The sequence below is a fragment of the Centropristis striata genome, chromosome 15 (genome assembly GCF_030273125.1).
Source record: "Centropristis striata isolate RG_2023a ecotype Rhode Island chromosome 15, C.striata_1.0, whole genome shotgun sequence".
Taxonomy (NCBI): Eukaryota; Metazoa; Chordata; class Actinopteri; order Perciformes; family Serranidae; genus Centropristis; species Centropristis striata.
The window spans coordinates 21,296,934-21,318,003 of NC_081531.1; the positions used below are offsets into that span (position 1 = coordinate 21,296,934).

Here is a 21,070-nt window from a genome sequence, read left to right on the forward strand (position 1 = left end):
TGGCCATCTAGTCGATAAAATGTCACACAAGTTTAAAAAAAGCGAATAAATACATCCTCAGGTTGTTTATTTTTGCCAAACCCATAGTCTTAAATGCAGATATATACAGTGATCAAATGGAGCAAAGCAAATCCCCATGCTTGAGAAGCTTGAACAACCAAGTTTTTGGCACATAGATTGTAAATAAAAAGGACAACTTGACAGCTCCGCAAAGATGAAGTAAAGAAATCTTGATAGCCCCCTGGTGGCTGGCTAAAGTATAGGTCATAAACCCTGTCCACACTACATGTTAGCAAATAGAAAATAACAACATGTCAAATACATTTTCAGAGATGTTTCTTAAATGTAAGGTTGCTCTTATTGCAGTGATGTATGTTTAATTATTTATTTTTTAGATAAGTTGTTGTTTAAATGAGTTATTTGATTCCATGAAAGGAGGGTGTGACATCATGATTGACAGCTGGGTTTGATTCGCAATTGAGTTGGGCAGGTGTATGGGCGGGACCATTGCAGTGTTGAAGATGGCAGCACCTGTATCCAGGATATTTTGCATTCATTTTTGTAGAGTGGGAGGAACATCTATCATCCTTATATACAGTCTATGATCTGGAATTTCTGCTTCATAAATCACTTAATAAATCATCAAAATTGTTGCCATTCTGTTTCATTATTAACTGAATTCCCCCATTTCCTACTGATAACGTCAAGTATTGTGATTTTAATTACCATTGACCTTTAGTGTTCCTCACTATTCACATTATATAGCCTATAACACACGGTAAATTACCTTACAGGTTAAACATACTGAATACACAGTTTACTGAAGGAAGTTAAAGGTTCAAGTGTTTTCAGACACAGAAGAAATAGTGGATAGACTATGAAGCTCACAGTAAGCCGATTTAACCAGCTGCCAACAGCAATTATGCAATATGAGCCTCTCCTGTGACTTGTGTCACCCTTGCAAGATTGGCTCAGCTCTCTTAGACCTTGCTGCCCTCGGGAGCAAAGAATGTCCATCATATTCATAATTATCTGGAAGGGAGGTCCATCACCAACGCATATTAGCAGCACACAGACGGCATGGCAGTAAATAATCCCATCATTTCAGCCAGAGGAGGTCAGACAGACATAAATTTAACATAGAACACTTTTACATCCTGGAGGGCATTGTAGGGAGGTTTCATCATCTGAAGGATTGATGCCTCGGATTTCCCCGTCCCTCCCTCCATCTTTTAGCTGGAGCCAAGAACTGATCCAATACCTAAAACACTTTTTTGATTCATACACATCCAAATTGTAGTGGATGCATGACTGCTTTGTACCATTTAAATTTCTCTCCTGCGATATTGTAACAAATTGTTGTGGCAAGCAACAGTTTACAACAGAACAACAACAAATCAGTGTTGATGCTTTCGTCGCACCAGGTCATGCTCTGCTGTTGTGAATGCCTTTTTGTCAGATCGGATCTAGATGATTACCAGTAAGATTTTTATGCATCGAAACAAACAACATCAGCTTTCCTGAATCATGTTTTAAGATTCATTGTTTTTTTTTTGTTTGTATTTACCAATTTCAAGAAAATAAGCAGATCACTTTAAGCTGTTACTCACCAAGATTTATTGTTTTATTTTATTCACTGCTCACATTTTACAACAAACACAGCCTTCTTTCAGTGAATTGCACAGCTATGAAAATGTTCTAAGTAATAAAAAAATTAAGACAGAAAATATGTGTTACTATTCCACAGAGTAGCAAATCAATCCTAAGAGTATAATCAAAACATTAAAAATATTAAAATATCAAAATATTAAAATGCAGAATGTCCTGCTGCAAATGAAATACTAAAATAAGATTTCAGCACAGATGTTTGGGTGTCTTCCACATTAGTTGTAAATCATGAGCATCACAGCAGGCAGAGTTTAAATGATATAAAATAGAAGTCATGTTAACATGCTTTGGTACACATTTGCACACCTCCCCAGCACATCACCACTGGGAGATTTCACCCCTTTAAATATCCACAAATTTCTGTCCTCTTATACAAATGCATTCCCTTTAGCATGACAGACTTCTCCGCTTCTTCCTCCCTCTGTTTGTTTTCCCCAGACTGACAGTTATAAAGTGTGAGCTCGGAGGATGCTCTGAGCGCTGCAGAGGAGCTCCGTCTCCGGGACATTGGGCGTCCATGGTGCGAGCAGCCTCGGATCACTCACTTAAGCAGCTAACATTTCAAACGGGCAATAAAGAGAGTCCTGGTCCCACTAGAACAATAAAACAGTGTTAGAGTCAGGGGTGGATGCACTGTAATACAGACAGATATTTCTCTGCAGCTGCTGCACTCAGCAGAACAAGAGAGACTGAATCAAAGGACATTCACACCAGCAAAGAAAGTGAGATTCACCAGGTGTAACATTTACTTTCTCACCATGGCCAGAGGATAGAAGGTTTTAAGGAGGTCATGAAAGTGATGTATGACCTTAATCAACCTCTGTGAGTGCAGCAGCATTGGTGGGACATGTCTGTGTCTAACAGTAGTAATATGATATGTTTTTCTCTGTATAGAGATACTTGTGGGGGCAGAGTAAGTCGGCAAAAAGAGGATTGTTCTCTCCTTATATGACAAGATGTAAATCAGTGTGGGGGTGTTAATTTGTTTCTGTCCTTCCAGAGTAGGGACATGGATGACAGCTAGGTGATGATCCCTCATGTCTGATCCATGTCACGCCTCATTCCCCCCGCAGGAATAACATTGAACAGGGATTTAGCCAAGACCTTGACTTGACTGGCTGCTTGTAGAGAGGAGAGAACATTGTCTTTGTTGCGTGGGTGTGTAAGTCTGCGTGCTGTAATCAGAAGGAGGGTAGTCAATGACGAAACCTGTTGTCGTCATTGCACATTTTTTTGTCTTTGCTTGTGTATTTATATATGACTGTGAGTACATGTCAAATATCCTCCAAAAAATAAACGTGACTGAGATTCACTGGATTAATGACTGCCTTTTATAACTTACTCTTGTCTGTGTTTGATAGATGTTTTTAATTACCGAGTCTGAATACTCCGAACCCAAACTAAAGGAGCTCCAGTCTCATCTTTTCATTTTTGCTGTCACTTGTTGTACCAGCAGCCTTGAAATTGTTGTTTGACTTAAAAATCAATGGACGACCATTGTAAACTAGGGTAGCAAATGTTTATTTATACAAAGCTCATAATGATGCCCAACAAAGTCACTTACTCCTGTTTGAGGGACATTTCCAAAAAAAATAATCATTTGTCTTTAGAAGCAACCAGTGGACTTGGTGTCACAGATGCTAGGGAAGTTGGGAAACATGTATAGCTCTGACAAACTCATTTGTTGATTTTGGTCTTTTCAAGGTATTTCTTAACAATTACAAAAATGTAGAATATTACCAGCCTCACGTTTTAAGATATTTTCAGCAAGTTATAATGGAGCTGAATGGCAGACATAGTAGGTCACATGTCGCCGTCTTTCAAAAAGACCCCAATGAGCTTGTAATCTCAGACCCCTGAGGTTAAAGTTTGATGAAGTTTAGACAACTAAAACCACAACAAAGTGGTTCTGGCTGTTCTTTATGTTGCTTTATCCTGGGTTCTTATTTTTATTTTGTCATCCTTCTGAAGGTCTCAAGCTATTTTAGCAAATAACGATGGAAACTGAGAACCGGTTCCAGTTGAGAATCAGTTACAATTCCTTTGATTCCTTTAATCAACGTCAGTAGAAGAACAACATTTTTTTTCCCTTTGCTAAAGCCGTGCTCGCTGTCCCATTGTCAGTGTCAGGGGTCTTTTTTGAGGACTTAATCATGGGTCACCCTGAAATTTTCTTTGACATAAGGAAGCATTTTGCACACCAGGGAACCTCTTGTGTGTGTACATATGCATTAGCATGAACATATGTGCATCTTTAATATGCACTTCAACATAGAGTACCACAGCAGGAGATACTGTATTTTTTTCTGTAGCCTTGTTGAACCCTTGTTGACATCACTGCAGTGACAGTTGTGCTAAAAACTGTAGATAAATTATGGCAGCACTCCCCACTGCTACGAGCTTGGGACCAAAAGGAAATGCTAGCACTAAACAACTTTAGTCTTTCTTTTGGGTCCATCCTGTCCCTCATTTTGCATGCAATAGCTTTGATAGCTGTTGTGTTGTTGGAGGAGATTAGGCAATGAGATCCATTCCTGTGTACTCTCAGAGGGGGGTCTCCTGCTCTGCAGTGATTGGGCAGGGATGTCACCTAATGGTTTATTCATATCTGGGATTTTTCTCTCATCACCATGCCTCTGACTCGCACGTATGCCTCGCACTCTCTCATGCTCCCGTCTCTCATGCTGTCATCAGGCTCAGCTGATACTAAAGCCAAGGAGGGACATGATAGAAAAGAAAAGGAAAACTGCTTCCCTGCTCTTCATGAGTATCAAGCTCTTCACAGCATGGCACAGACGTGTTTCGCATAATTATTGATTTCAAGTGTGAAGAAAAAAAATACTGAGTGCTGCCCATGATTAATTTGTGGTCTCTCATTTCCTCCGCACATCCTCATCAAGAAAAGCCTTGTAGAAAATCAGGAGCTAGACTCCCAGGCAGGTTTGAAACATGAGCTCTAATCCCATAGCAAAGGAGGACAAGAAGCTTGAGAGGGTCTAAACGAGTATGTTTACCTTTTGTTTTCATGTGGATTCAAGGATTACTTGTAATTAATTGGACCCCCTGCACCGAAAAGCTGTCAGACAAATTATGCAAACAAAAAACTAACATTTTTTAAATGAGTAAACACTCAAGGACATGCATGCACAAATACACACATTATCTATCCCTATTGCCCTCTTTTCCTCTACTCCCTCTACAAAACACACAAAACACATTAAATCCAATTTACAGCTACAATGCAAAGGCTTTGGATGGTATAATTGAGGTTATTCAAATGTATTTTCTTCCACATCTGTGTTTGCTCTTGCAGGCAATGCATGTACCATGTCGGAGTACAACAGACTGAAAAGCATGCTGCTGGATATGCAACCGAAAGTGCTGAAAACTGGAGAGCAGAGCCAGCAGAGAGACATGGAGGAGAAGAGAGCACTGGTGGACACCATGTTCAAATACCTGGATGTAGACCAGGATGGCCGGCTGGTCAGTGATGAGCTGGAAAAGGTGGGTTTCAAGCTGAGATGGCCTGATTAATAGGATGGCTGTCTGAACGGACAGATGAATGGTTCAGACTGATTGAGAAAGAATATAATTGAAACAAAGGATGGATATGCCTGGAATATATCTTCCGGTGATGAGGTGTTGGATTGTGGAACGTGTTTGCTGTGAATAATAACTGTGTGTAACACAATCACCCCACAATCGAAAATACATATTTTTCCTCTCACCTGCCATTTATCAGTCTAGATTGAATTGTTGTTAATTATTGAGATATCGCCTGTTGAAATGTCTATTTCCAGAGACCCGTTTTTTTTCAGTTATAGTTTAATTGTATATTTACGTATAGCTCCATTATATTTGAGGGAAGACAGACATATTTACGTCTGCTTTTTCCCAACACTCTGTAAATAACATAAAAAAATCTACCCTGATAAATAATATTTATTATCTGAATTCAATTGTGTGAGATTGTAAAGAGACCATGTCTGGCATCAATAAAAACACAGATTTCAAATCTCATCCAAGATATTTGCAATTTAATGCCTTTAGTTTAACGAGATCTCTACACCAAAATGTCAGTCTGCCCCTGCTCATATTGAATGACAATCGATCAGATATTTTTTCTTCGTGTGTCTCCCACCAGAGCTATAAAGTAGAGTGAGTGACATGTGGCTGGCTGCATTTAATCATCTTGTTTCACAATGAAAAATGTTTATCGAGGTTATCTCCCCACCAGGGTCTGATGGGAAACAGTGGGGACACTGTAGAAAGGATTGGCATTGACATTTGCAGGGCGAGGAAATTAAATTATTGTGGGCATCATCTGGTATCAGGAAATGGGCATCAAAGATGGGTGTTAATTAAGACTCCTCCCCACCGATGCTATGATCACAGTGACTTCTGCCAGAATGCAATGAACCATGTTAGTGTCACTGCTGACTGCGGACTGTAACCGGATGAATAAATTGTCAAATGCTTTGCAGCCTAAATGTGTAACATTTCAAATGTGCTGTAGCTCTTTCTCATTATGTGGGAATTGAAAGAGAGTGCTGTATGATGCCACAGAAAAACAAGCTTATTAGATGCTGAAGAAAAAAAGTGGAACTAAATATAGTCTCAAAAATACCACAGTAATTAATCTTTTGTCATTTCTCTGCAGTTGTGAATGACACAGGCTTTGTCCTGTTTTAAAATGAAATAGATTGAGTGATTTTTGGCCCAGTTCTAGTGGCAGAAATAAATAATAAAGCCCCTTTCTGACAGAGCTGCGCTGAAAGATCCAACAAAAGATTTTGATCAATCACAGCTGGCAATTACCAATGCTGACATGTTGCCAGAAAATCTTTAGATAAGACATTCTTATCCTGTAGGCATTCATAAATACAGTTGCACAGAGATGATGCCTTTTAAGGACCAGAGGAATTCAAAGATGAATTTCTGTCATCCATCCAGACTGTCTCCATTTTGGGATCTATCTATTGTCACAGATGGTCTTAGAGGGTTAAGTCCTTACTTTGGGTATGAAATATGTAATTCAGATGCCCAGAGAGGGATCAGTCCGTCAGTGAACACATTGCTGCAGTCTGCTGTAGGCAGCAAGAAGAGTGAAAGTTTGTCACATCCCTTAATCTGCCATGTCACATGTAGCTCCATATACAATCAATTGGAGGAGATGAACTAGCATGGGGGCTATATTTTTAGGCTTTGAAATCAAAGTTGAAGGAATTAAACTTTGAGCTTTCAGTAGTAGCATTTTGGCCTAAAAACTCTCCTTAAGTTAAAAAAAACTTCACCAACGTTGAATGTAACTAAGTACATTTACCCAAGTAATGTAATTAAGCTCAGAAGAAAATGCTCTATTGTTCATATTCTACCCTTCATTTAATATATTTGACGGCTTAAGTTAAGTAACATAATATACAAGTTTACAGACAAAACATATTAAGACCTTGTAAAATAGATGTATTGGGATCTATTTTGAATGTTGTTTTTAAAGTTCCCTTTTTTTAATAATTAATGTGGAAAAATAATCATTTTTATTAATTCAAGTACTCATCCTGATTATACTTAGTCATACTTAGATTTATATTTTTACCAAAGTAAACATTTCAAAGCATGACTTTTACTTGTAATTGAGTATTTTTACAGTAGGGTGATCCTACTGTTAAATATTATTTAAGTAAGTGATTTCACAAAATTCCTCACCAAATATAGTAAGAATGAAAAGAAAAGAGAAATACATATAGTCTCTGCAGATGCAGACAGCACCACACATTAATCTCTATGGTAGTGAGTGATGATTGAGAGGGATTATTTTTACATGAGTCTATGTATTGGAAAATCTTAATCTCTGTGCATTTAAATATAATGATTAGGTGATGTGTCCTGTTTGCATGCTCCATAAAGACTTAAATGCAAAATTCAGCTTTCCAGCATGAGCAATCTTCTGACAATAGACATGCATTGAGTGTTTGATACTTCTATTAGTTACTGCTATGCTTTTGTACATGCACAAGTAGCAGCTTTAACAGAATACAGTGCAACTGGAGTTACTGAGCAGAAGCTGAGCCTTCTGTTTATCTCCCTAAAAAGTGCTTAACATCAGCTATTCAAAGATGGTTCCCCTGAGGAAAAGGCACCGCAAAAGTAGAAGAGAGGGCTCGTAAATGACAAACAATGGAGGAGTGAGTGGTGCGTCTTCCCAGGGGAACATCTGTGAATTAACTCAGGTGCAGTGTGCACAAGCGTTAGCAGTAAGAGCAGAGATAGTCCTAAAGTGGAAAGCAATCAGAAACAGCACTTACATGACAGATTACATATTTAACACGCCCCTTTCAGACTCAATGAAATTACACTCAGAATGAGTCTGTTTCTGTGATTTGGGTGTTTATGTACATGAGGCATTTTCCATCTGATGAAAATCTTATTCTAATTATTGGTGGAATGAAAAGCCCACTCTAAACACTACTTATAATGCTAACTTTATTCAGGTTGGCAATTTATTTCAAATCACTATTGCATCTGCTTGAAACCCAAATGAACACTTCTTGTAGCACTTAGAACAGCAACATTTGAAAGCTTTGATGAGAAGGCTGAACTGTATGATTGTTCTCTAATACGTTGTTTCTTTTTATAAATGAGGGCAGCGGAAGTCCAATATACATAACAGAGAATAACACAAATGTGTAGTTTTCATCACAACTTCAACTAAGGATAGTCACTTCGGTACTTTAGGAGACATGCTGAACGAAACTGTTCATATTCATAAAAAATGCAAATGCAATGATAACCCTATTAGAAAAATACTGACATGTTAAATGTGTATAGGGATGGGTACCTTTCACATTTGAACTGATACCGGTACCGGTACCTGAGAATCGGTACCGGTACTCAACGGTACCAATTTTTGGTACTTTTGCGTTTGTTTATGTGTTAATAAATGTTAATTTGTTTAATAATAAAATCAATTTTTTTCATTTCAACATATTTATTTCTCAAAATATAGGCCTAAACTTCAAAAATATATCAAAACAATATAAAATCCAGGATGAGCAGTAATTTATTGTTGAGTGAACGTGCATTTTGTAACATGAAGGTTGCAGTGTTATCAAAGGATGCAGAGGAGCGCTCTCAGGTTGCAAGTGCACGGAGGAGAAAAAAAAAAAGGTTGCAAGTGCACGTGTGATTTGTTGTGATGACGTCGTAGCTGTGCGGCGCGGCACCGGTCAGACAGTATTGTGGGCGTGGCATGGTTGGAATTGGTTGGAATAAACAAAGTTGAGTCGGGCTGCTCTGTGCACATATCGAGGATGACGGAGGAGTCCAAGGGATTTAATTTCAGCAGGGCAGTTTGGAGTAAAGTGGCAGGTAATATTCCTGAGTTGAAGAGCGGAGTATTAGCGGAGGACCAGAGACGTGGCAGCTAGCTGCTAGCTGTTAATGACTGGTCTACAGAAGAATGGAGAGAGCAAACGGAGTAAGGAAGGTCCAATCTCGAGGCAGACGAAGGCCAAGCCCGGGTAGAGACATTGGAGAGATAGCAGCTGGCGGCTAGCGGGCCGAGAGCCGGCTGTTAGTCTCTGCGCCGGGTTGGACGAGGGCAGCAGCTAGTGGCCGTGGTGAGCAGACAGGACCAGACGAGGAGGTAAATAAAAAAAATAGTGCGATCGTCAGCACGCTTGTTAATCAAAGACGCCAAATGAAAACGGGTTGAAATCAATGATCAGTTTAAAGCTAACGCCGTTGAGGTACCGAAACATGGTACTGTTTGATTTTACATGAATCGGTACTCGGTAGTACCGATGGAATTCGGTCGGTACCTACAAAAGTACAGAATTCGGTACCCATCCCTAAATGTGTATAGTATGTCCCCTTTAGAAATGCTGGATTTACATTTATACCGAATGTGCATAATGTGGTTCTATCTGACCGCAGTTTGCTTAGAATGAAAGTGATAAAGGCAAGAGAAAAACGATAAGCAAAGGGAATGACAAGGTGTGAGAATTGTGGAGGCGTGAATGATAGTTGCCTATACCCTCTGGTTCCCCCACAAGTTCTTCATGCAGTCTTTTTTGTTCAGCTATATGTTTGAACGCTGTGTGTGTTTGTCTGTGTATTAGATCTCTATGAAGGAGCACCTGGAGGACAGCCTGCTCGAGTGCACCATGCAGGACCTGCTGCGTTACGACGACTACAACAATGATGGACACCTCAGCCTGCATGAGTTCTACACAGCTTTCCGTGAGTCTTTACTCCATTCATCCCTATTTACCACTTCTACCATGTACTGTCAGAAAACAAAGATACAAGGAGCTCTTTCTTAGAGCTGGCACAACGTGGCACGCAGCACGACTGTCATTGCTTGCTTCAGACTGACACAGTCATCTTTTTTACACCCAGCAGCAAGTGTACTAGCGTCCAGCTCTGTCCCATGACTGCGTCTGTCTTAAAATGATGTAAGGTCAGGCAGAAGAAAGCGATTGTGCCATGTACCAACTAAAACCAGGTCTAAAGTTAATAGTCTGTTGTTCATGTGCATGTTCACAACACGCATATAAGCTGCTTATCACACACGCGCCTGCTTCCCAGTTAAATCTGGTTCTGATGCATGTCGTCATATCCAGTCAAATAGAGTTGTTGATGGGACAGAGGATTGGGAGAAAACCACTTGTTTCTCTAATTTGCTGAATCTGCCATTTAAATCTGTGTGCCAGGTGCAGCCACACCTGGTTCTGAATAGTTAAATTACGCTGATAAAGCACAACTCCAATTAATTGAGTCACTAAATACAACCACTTTGCCTCGTGCACCTTAGTTTGAGGACTGATTCACTCACTAAAGAGGATTTAGACATGTCCCTAACACACATACTTAAATATTTCTATGTATCTGTATTTTCTCCACTATTTGTTAATTTGTTTGCTTTATTTAACAAAGGCTATAATATATCTGTCACCTATGCTTTTAAAAACTAAAAACACACAGCTTACACTCACCACTATTAGAACCTGGTGGCCTCCCGTCCCATCATCCTCTCCACAGCAGCCATCAGGATAAAAGTGTTTCAGCCATAGATAAATTGATAATTGCACACTCGCCCATGTGCCCAGACCCAGCCATGATTACAGCATCTGGAACCACCATAATAGCCACTGGGCTTTAGGCTGAGCAGCAGATGAGAGCACAAGCAGGTTCCACCTTATTAAGACCAATAATAACAATTCCACTGCTAATTTTACTGTTGCATTAGCCTCAAAATTGCTCAACACCACTGCAAGCTGCTGCAACTTCTGTTTTCAAACTCATGTTCTTTATTTTCTTCTTTTTCTCTTCCATATCTCACATCAAACTGCAGTTAAATAACCTGGATCTAAATCCAAAACGGTGATAAAATCTGATAAAGCTAATGAATCCAGCAGTTAGCTGTGGCAGGTGGCCATTTCTCAAGCTGTACCTTCAGCTTGTGTAGGTCCATTAAGCCTCACCACTAATTTAGCCTCATAATGACTGGTTTTATTGGGAACCATCCTGCTATTATTTCGTTACACTCCTCTCACCTTCCAGATGGGCAGAAAGAAGGCATTGCATGGTATTTATCTACCTACCGGACCGCCTGCAGCTTTCTAGGCCATGTTTGTCAATGCATTTTATGTTTGACAAGCAGTTTAAGAAATGGGTTGGGACTAATAAAACAAGCTATTGATCGGATGACGCTCAAGGTTAACTGTTGGGCTGCAGAAAGGCAACACCAAGTGGGGGTAATTATTTTTGAGTGGCGCATCTGGTGTTCTGGATAATGTTGATGGTGTTGAATTGTGCAAGTTTGCATGGAAGTGTGTTTGTGTGTGTGTTTTCCTGGGATGCAGTCAGTGGTCTCCCTAGTGAGCGGTCTGGGAAGCAGAGCAGCCAGGATTCACAGGTGTGTTTAGCAGGGTGGAAATTTACAATATGGTCATCAGCTTGGAAAATAGAATACTAATAATAGACCCTGATGATGTGAGAAGGTATTTTTCCCTGGTTTGATATTCTAATGTTGAGCCAATTGTCTGATCTCAGGCGAAATGCATTTGAAATCCAAGCTTTAGTCATGTTTTAGAGACCCCATAACCCAAAAACACAAGAGCTGATAATGTCCTCGGGAATCCTTCTTTAGTTTTTGTGGTTCTCCTCTGTTGATACTCTGCTTTCTGTTCTGCAGCTTTGATGTTAGAATCAAAACCATCTGGCTGTTTCCCAAAAAGACGGCTCAAGATTCATTGTTGCTCCCACAGTCACTGAACTTGCTGTTAAGAAACGCTGATTGTGTTGTTTCGGTGGCTTTGTTGTCTTTGCTTTATTTAATGGATAAGCCCTGACAAGCACACCACTCAACAAGGCTCTGTTATGTTGCCGCCCAAGTCTGTCTTTTATTTATTTATTTTTATTATTATTAGGGGAATATGTTTGGAGAATACTCCTGCGATGATTGCATTTTTATTGATTTTTCCCTCTTATTCTACCTTTTACAAGCCCAGCAGGTTGCTTTTATGTACTTTTTTACTTTTCTCTACTGCCTCCTTGGCATCTCTGTTAAGTAGATTCAACTTAAACACCTATTTCTTTCTCTGAGAGTATAGATTTACAATTACAGTCAAAGAATAATGCTAACTGAATGTTACTGATGTTACAAAGATTACTGCCATTAACTGGAAGACAACAATTACATTTACACTTGTATCTGAGGCATTTAGAAAGCAATATATCCATTTGGAACAACCATGGAACACTATTTCATTTCCAAATTATGAGTTTTACCAGAAGTATGTAGTGTAGTGTAACACAGTTATGGGAAGATATTCAGCAAATATTGCTCTAGAGTCTAGATATCTTAGAGAAGAGTTCTTTAAAAAACATTGTAACCTCTTGGATTGGCAGAGGGAACACTTTCATTTTACTGAAAATCAGATTGGCGCTGTACAGCTTGGCTGTAGGGGATAAACCTGCTCAGCCTTCATCCACAGCTGTCACAATTTATCAGCTAGTAGCACTATCAGGTCCGGTGTTAAGGCTACTTTGGAGAACACTGAATGAAAGACATTTGTATCAGTTACATTCATGGATTTTAAAATGCTATACTTATTGTTTGTTTGTGAAGTTAGTTTATTATTACTATAATTCAAGTATTGAAAAAACACTCACATTACTACTCAATACTAAATCACCTGCTTGTCAGGGGTCTGAAGGTACTTCACAGTTATACACATAATAAAAAATGCTAAACTTGGAATTCAACCTGAGCTGAAATCAGTGATAATTTCAGTTATTGATTACGCTGTTGGAAGCTTTTTTTTAAATGTTTTCCTTTGTAAGAAATAAGTGACAAATGTCCTCACAAGTTCTAATGTGAGAGTCAGATTGCTTTTTATGAGAAATAGTTAAATATGCAATGGTATTCAGTTTAAAGTGATTTAAAAAGGAAAAAAGAAACCTGAGAGAATGACCTCTTGTTCTATGCTCCACAGAAGCAGGAATGAGTAATTAACCTTCTTCTGGCCATAGAGCATATTGCAGGAGAGAGATAAGAGCATAATGGCATTAAATCAGCTCTGTACTTTCCTAATGGTGTATGGTTTCATTTATTACAGTGTCAACATTGTGTAGGAAGGGACGGCATGTACACGTGCCCTTTGTATCCCAACGAGGACCACTGTAATTACACTATAATAAATGTGCATGGATTTGCCTCGCAGCCGTTGGCATTGATGCCGGAGCCGAGAAGATTCACATTAACCGTTTGGTAAAAGACAACAGTACATTATCACTGAAGCTGATAGGTGAGCAGGCTTATTGAGAGATATCTCCAGCCTGCAGATATACAATATACGGTCACACAAGGTCAGAGCTCCTCTGTGGATACATGTGTAATATAAAAAAGGCTCCCTGCGGTGAAATGTGGTCTGCCTGTGCATTATGAATGGTGAGTAGCCTTTTGTAATTGTGCAGTCAGAGATATGTGCAGTAGCCATATTGGCTTTTACACCATTTCTGTTCTTTACAGAACACATTTATTGCAAAAAGAACATCTTTCCTCATGGATGTAGGGTTGATGTTGCAGGTACCATTGGAAAGCAACGCAGAGACAGTGAACACAGAGCAGGTGATAATTCAATAACACTCTTTGACTTTCTGTGGCATTGCATTGTGATTATATGCTTTAAATGTGTAAGATAAATTTATGCAAAAGACCAGATGCACGGTGTTAAGTGTATTTAGCTTAATGCTAATTTTCAACACGTGTTCTCAGGAGGTATTTTAAAAGGGGTAAATTAGAAAAAGAATATATCCACAAAGATGCATCATTAGATTCATACATTTACATGACAATATGCACAGCGACATACACATAATACATACACAGATACATACACAGGATACAACATGAGTCTACGGGGATTAGGCCTGAGAGCAGTGTGTTTCTCCTGTAGCGATAATTTAATACCGCCGTTAAAAACAGTAAAATTGTGTTGCATTTTCAAATCAGTTAGTTAGTAGACAATTCCAAAGTTGCACTCCTTTAACCCATTGACGCCTTATGCTGGGCTTACACCAAACGATTTCCCCAGTCCCAGACTAAAAACTAAAAGTCTTTAGTAAATCTAGGAGTCTTACTGGAGTCACAGCGCGCTCCCGTCATCCCAATCGTTAAGTGTAAGATAGTAATCTGCGCTGTTTCTTATCAGTCTTTTCCTAGTCTTTGGTTTGCGATCAAATCAAACGTGTTTGATATTATCGCAAGTCGCAGTGACGTAACACAATCAACAACCAATAGATGAGCGGTTCCAGACCGGCAGTAAAACCACTTATCATCACAGTATCATCACAATAATGTTAGTAAGCTCAGTCCTAAATACAAATATAGAGATGTAATATATTTACGGCCACAAGCGGGATTTTGGGGGCGCTGTTTCTTAGTAAAGAGAACAGTAAGCAGATCCAGTTAAAATGTATACATAAATAAGTAATAAATAATTGATGATGAATGTGTGATTAACTAAATGAAAATTGATAGAGCTGATAAGTATAATTATTCAATTAAACAAATTATAATTAAATAAGACATAAATGTATATCATTAATTCTTTTCTACAGTTTCCTTTCCTTTATTCTTCCTTATATCTATTTTTACTGTAAAATAGTCAACTTTTCAGAAAAACAGAAATCCTTTTTCAGCTTTGTGAGGGCGTCTTCTCTTCTTTTTTTTTTCTTTTTTTCAACACAAACCACTGCGCACACAAAAATTGCATGGTGGGTAAAAAATGCTAAAGGAAATCTAGTTGTAGTCTTGTAAATAGTGACCCTGCAAGATTCACAGTCTTTGTAGAATCTCAGTCTGAGACTAGGCTGGGACTAAAAACTCTTAACACTTGTCTTTAGATGTGAGCAGGTGTGAGCTGATAGTCTTGCAGGAGTCTTTCCAAATCTTTTCAAAGTCTTCTGGTGTATAGGTAGCATAAAACTTCCTGTAAAACCTCTGGCCAATTTTTAAAATAAGCCCCTAAAACCTGAAGTTTTTCTGGAAATTCAACAGAAGTGTCAACGCTTCTACTAAATAATAGATTTTTCAGCCTCTGTAGCAGATAGAAATGAAATTCAAAAAGTATTTGAGAGCTTATACAAATACTACAAAACGACGTATCCGCTTTCCAGGCTTCAATGGGTTAACAGAAAAGGTGAATCGTCCGATTGTTTGGCTGACTTTAAAATATTCAGTTGTTCAAATGTAGTTATGTAGTTTAACTAGCAGATTATCTCATTGACAGTTTTGTTTTACATATTTAAGTCAAGGCTAATGTTTATGAATAAAAGACTTATCGTGTCATACACCAAGTGTCCCCAGCACTATGGGCTGTCAGTGCAGCACCATTACCTGCTGTTGCCGCTCAACTGTGTGCTCATATGATACCAGTTTAATTTTAAAGGGACTGTAGAGGCTCTTCACATCAATGGGGAAGAGATTTGTCTGCTAACTGTGCATGACAGGTGGGACTACACAGTCTGAACACTGTAAGTGAAAATCATTACACATCTGTGTTAGGATCGACACACTGCCGCAGAGTCACTGAGCATTAATTTACCACCATGAAACTAGAGGTCTTAGTGTGTTATGGTCAACAACTTCCAAATTTGTCTTTGATGCAGAAACTTTCAGACTGTCGGAGACCCCTCCAGATCCAACACAGACCAGCATGAAAGCAGCAAAACAAAAATAAACAATGCTGGTCATGAATTCAAACTAATGCCCCAGAGCGGTGCTCCAATCCTAGCCCACTGGTTTGTTTATTTCACTAAATCTTTATGATTGACTCTGGGTCATCAAGGCAGCAAATTGGGAGAGCAACAGAGGAGGAAAGGAGGAAAACAGCAAAAGAAAGAGGACATGTGAGAAGAATTCAGCAGGGCAGCTGCAGGAAGACAGCAGGAAATGGTGCAATGTTTTAAAGACAAAGATGAAAAGAAAAGTGAGGAGATCAGGAAAATGTTTTAATGGTTTTCAGCTACCTTTCCATCATCCTGCCCTCATGTTTTTATTTGTAATATATCCTTCTCTTTGACTGATTACTGAAAAGTTATTCTAAGTTACCAATCTCTGACCCACAATACAACTATTTAATCATTAAAAGTATTTTTGATAACTTCAAAACTGTCAAGGTTCCTGATTGATTATATTTTAGAGTTTAACATTGTTTACTGGACTAACAGGTGTGATTGAACATGCAATTATTCAGTTGTAGACCTTGTTAGTGTAACAGAACCATTTGTTGATAAGGTGCCACGCAATGAGCCAGTGGTCCTGCTTTTAATTTACCTGCAAAAACGCACAGCTGGTGAGCATCTAATTAGGACCAGACTAGTTTTTTTCATGTTCCTGTTGTTCCTCCATCTTTCTCGCATACCGAGTCTTCCCTTCCAACATTGTTCTCTTTATTTGTTCTCAACAGTCTTCCTCCACTGTGAGCCTATTTATTTTCCATAACTTCTTTTTAACAGTGAAATTATTTCAAGATGCTGGGCTGCACGGGCAGAGCAACTCAGCAGGTCAGATTAATCAAGAGAGTGAAATAGCGGAAATAGTGAGGGAGCAGGAGATAAAAGCCAGTGGTGGAAGAAGAGAGAAGAGCCTCTCATGCCTCTCTGGAGGGGAATGACCAGCAGGAGAAAATGAGAGAAAGTGGAAATAGAGGAAAGAAAATGAGATGGTTGTAATTGGTATGCTGGTGAGAGACAGAGTAGTCAGTGTCAGATAAAGGTCAACAGGTTTGTTGGTTGAATAGAGCGATGTATACAGGTGTGTATGTGTGTATTGAAGACCTTAGGTACAAGCAACATAATGTGCATATGTTTGTACAGCACATTTGTATACCTTAATGTTTGTGTCTCCCTTGCAACAAGTTCTCCTACATAAACGTCACAGGAGGTCATGTGTCAGTACCACAAATTACGGCATGTACGTACGTATCGCAGCTCTCGTTACAACGGCGCATTCTAAAAATAGAACACACGAATGGTCCGCGGTTGTAAAAAAAGACTGCAGTTTCTGTGGATTTATGTTGGAAAATCACTGACCTTAGGTTTAGGGCAAAAAACTCATGGTATGCCGTTATAAGAGACAGTTTAAACAGTAAATAAATGTATGTAAATGCCGGAAGTAGTTAAAAGGGTCACGTGACTGCCGTAAGTTACGTAAAAAACTTAAGTTACGTTAAAAAACGTGATTCGCATAACTAAAGTTAAAAACACAAATATGTTTAAGATGAAGCATGTGTCTAAGATATCAATGTCTGAATTGGCAAACAATTTCATGTATCATACATCATCAGTTATTTTTTTCAATTTCTAATGTGTTCAGTGAAATGTCAATTAATGACACATGCTCATGAATAGGTAGCAGCGCTCAAAATGTGGCCTTTGAATTGCTAAAAGAAATAATCAGATAAAGATGTCAGCTTACATTTTAATAAAGAGAGAAAAGCAAGAAAATCTCTGCATTCATTGAACTGTGACCACACTATGAGCAAATTATTTTACTCACACATGGTGTGGTATTAAAAGATTAGTAGGCAGAAGATAATATTGTCAGAATAAAGCTGTATTCACCCCACTGTGTGTGCATTATTCTGGGAACATAGTTGTACCTGAAAACTAAATATTGTACACTCAGAGACACTGCAGATTTTTTTTCGTATTAAGAAATTCACCGAATTATGTTACGTGCAGTACATTTAGTCCAACTTAATTTTGCCAATTAGTTTAATATAAAATTAACAACATTATATGGAGGGGACAGGGTGTTCATTCAGAACCAAACTCAGATCACGTTTGAAATATTTTGTTAAAATTAGAGCAAATGCAAATGTTTGGATTAATGTTTGAATTAGGGGTGTCAAGACATATCAATATTACCATTAACAACGACATTATTGATATCACGTTAATAATACAAATGTAATAATATCTTAATATACAGTAAAACACCTCTTAAACCACTTCTATTTATTTATTTATTTAATTAATTCTGAAAAAAACCCAATAATGATAAACATATGAACTAAACAAATAACTTGCAAAAGAATATATTTAAAAAAAAAAAATTAAAACAAAACAAATCCATACAATAATCAAACAATGCTACTTATTATTAATACACAACTGAATACTAACAAGAAATAAATAGCTCCTACAAATATTGTTATTATTTAGATGTTTCTATTGATATTGTAATAATATCATTATCCTCAATCTGTCGGTCCATGATAGTTTTGTAGTTAGAATCTGATATTGTGACAGCCCTAGTGTGAATTGTGCAGGTTGAGTTCAATGTAGAAATACAGCTGGTGAAACAGGATTAAATATTTTTCCCGCTGGGCTCAGTCTCCATTTTACACCTTGTATGTATCCAATGAAGCTCTAAGAGAGCCCTGATGCCTCTGCAGTAAGTAATATCTTTGTGTTGCTGCCTGGCGGCTCCCTTCAAGGTTTGATCTTTCATGTTTCTCAAGTTTGCCCTTAATCTGCACAAATGATCTTGCTGAGATCAGATATCACTTTTACAAGGGAAGCCTGTCGTTCTCTGACAGCCAAGTGGGTGAGAGACCTCCAGCTAAGCTCTTAACAATAAAGTGACTTTGAACTGGAGGTCTTGGAGGTTCCCTCTGCACCCACACAATAAAGCTAACTCCACCGTCTCCTCCCCTTGCTTTCTATTGTTTCCTGTCCATGTTATCTCTACAATATCCTCATCTTTTCTCCATTTATCTCTTTTTCTGTTTTCCTCTGCACTGCTTTCAAAATGTGTCTTCTGCCCTTAGCTCTCTTTACTGCTCATTTTCCTTTCTTTTCATTTCATTTCATTTCCTCCCCCCTGCCCACTCTCCCCTAGCTAGTGTCTAATGCCTCATTACAGCTCAATGGACCTTTACAGCTAATTGCTGGTGTGTGTACATGGGGCTTTCTGGCACCTTCCAAGTATCGTCCCTGCTCCCGGGTAATTACCCAGTGTCAGGTAGCTGCAGTAACAGGTAAGGGACTGTTGAGGCTTAGGTCGCAATTTTTCATGTAGCACTGAGAGAGAGTTTTATTTATTTTACGTATTTTAAGTGTTGCATGTATGATGTATGTATGCTGATAAGGTGTAATGCTCTTTGTTGTTTCATCACTTGATCCATGTTAAATGATCCCAGTGGGTTTTGACGCCGTGTGGATGACGGACCGAATACGCATCGCTCATGCAACGCGACGCTCATGCAATGCTCATGCAATGCAGACGGGCCCGGTGGATTTTCGGTGTTACAGTATCAGTATTTTTAGCTTTCCCAGTCTGTACATCCATCCATACTATCAATAAATGAAGTCAATAAATAAGGTAAAGGAAACATATTTTGGGAATGGGACGGTAGGAGGGACAAGGTACAATTAGAGCCATAAAAGAAAAACATATTTAAATAAAAAACATATAAAACCAGTAGGAGGAACGACTAAAATAATCGTCACTTAAAATGGGTAAGGTTTGTGTTCAGAAGCTTAAGCAGAAGGGGAAAAGGATTTGGAGTATCGATTTGTTCTCTTTAAGGGCACATTGTAGCCTTGGTCTAAAGGCATCAGAGAGTATTCTGTTGTGAACTTGGTGACTGATCATTTTTGTAATTGTATAACATTCCTTGTAGACAGTTTTTAGGCTGTTGGGTCAATGAGGCAGCAATGTACTTATGAACCAAAAAAAACATTTCCATCAACTAGATATAGTGTGACTAACCTTTAATTGCATCAATCAGTAGCAATAGGAACTTGCAAAAGTTACATTTATTTTCTATGCTATTGGACTTATATTTGTAGTCTAATATAACTGCTCTAACTTCATTTTTCAGCTTTTCAACAATTATTTTTATTTACTTTCTGTGATATATATATATATTGCCAGCTCTGCAACCCTACAGGTAATTACACATACAGGCACTCACTCACTTACTGTGGGTTCACATGCATATGCATTTCACATACATTAACACAAACATATATCCACATAACACCTCACAGCCAGTGGTCATCCAGCAGTCTGTTCTGGATACAAAAGTGAGAGATGCCCAGTGAGTTGCCATGGCAACTGTGGCTGTCTGTTTAATGTTTGAATCATTTATTTAATACAACACTTAGCTTTTGCAGCCAATTCCTGAGAGAGGAGGAGAGGAGATTGTTGATGGTGAAGAAGAGGTAAAGTAAGCCCCATGAAACTGCACATTCATCAATTAAGGGTGTGATTTGATTGGTGTATCTATAATATAGATTATAATATCCCAGTGTGTGTACCTGCAATCGACATCTTCAGTACAAATGAGGGGGGACATAAGCAGGGAGAGCAAAAAAGAAAACAGAAATTAGGACCTTTGGATAATGTCTGCTGAGTCCCTTGCTAAAGAAAGAAGCAATGATTTATTCTTTGCTTTGAATGGAAAAAAAAAACATGAGTGCTCCTCAAAGGATATTGAGAGACAGTGCCATTCAAGATTTTTACGAGATTACTAATACATCTAATATCTGCAGCATCAGAGGCACTATGAAGTTCTCTTCAGTGAAACCTTCAGCTGAGACATCCACGCTAGCCAAGACTTTCATATTGTGTGTTACAGTGAAGCATGTCTGGGTAAAGTCTCACAAACAGCAGAGGAAAGGTTGTTTTTGTAGTAGTCATTATTGGAGTCTTGGAAAATAACTGTGATAGTAAAGCAAAAGTTCTGGAAACAGGTTTGTGTGACATAAGATAGAGAAGATCAATGCCACTCATGCCTTTGCATTTAGTATGGAGCTGGAGCCAGGAGGGGATTATTTTAGCATAAAGAATTGAACCCTGAACAATGTCTTGAGAATCAGG

General features: G+C 38.6%; 1 protein-coding gene across 3 annotated transcripts in view; it reads left to right on the forward strand.

The window, feature by feature from the left end:
* fstl4 (follistatin-like 4) overlaps positions 1 to 21,070 on the forward strand; it is a 227,586-nt gene that overhangs the window by 151,481 nt on the left and 55,035 nt on the right. For all 3 annotated transcript variants that reach the window (XM_059351137.1, XM_059351138.1, XM_059351139.1), the window contains 2 exons: positions 4,982 to 5,172; positions 9,789 to 9,909. In XM_059351137.1, the coding sequence (XP_059207120.1) occupies positions 4,982 to 5,172; positions 9,789 to 9,909 (312 nt within the window). The remainder of the gene's footprint in view (positions 1 to 4,981; positions 5,173 to 9,788; positions 9,910 to 21,070) is intronic.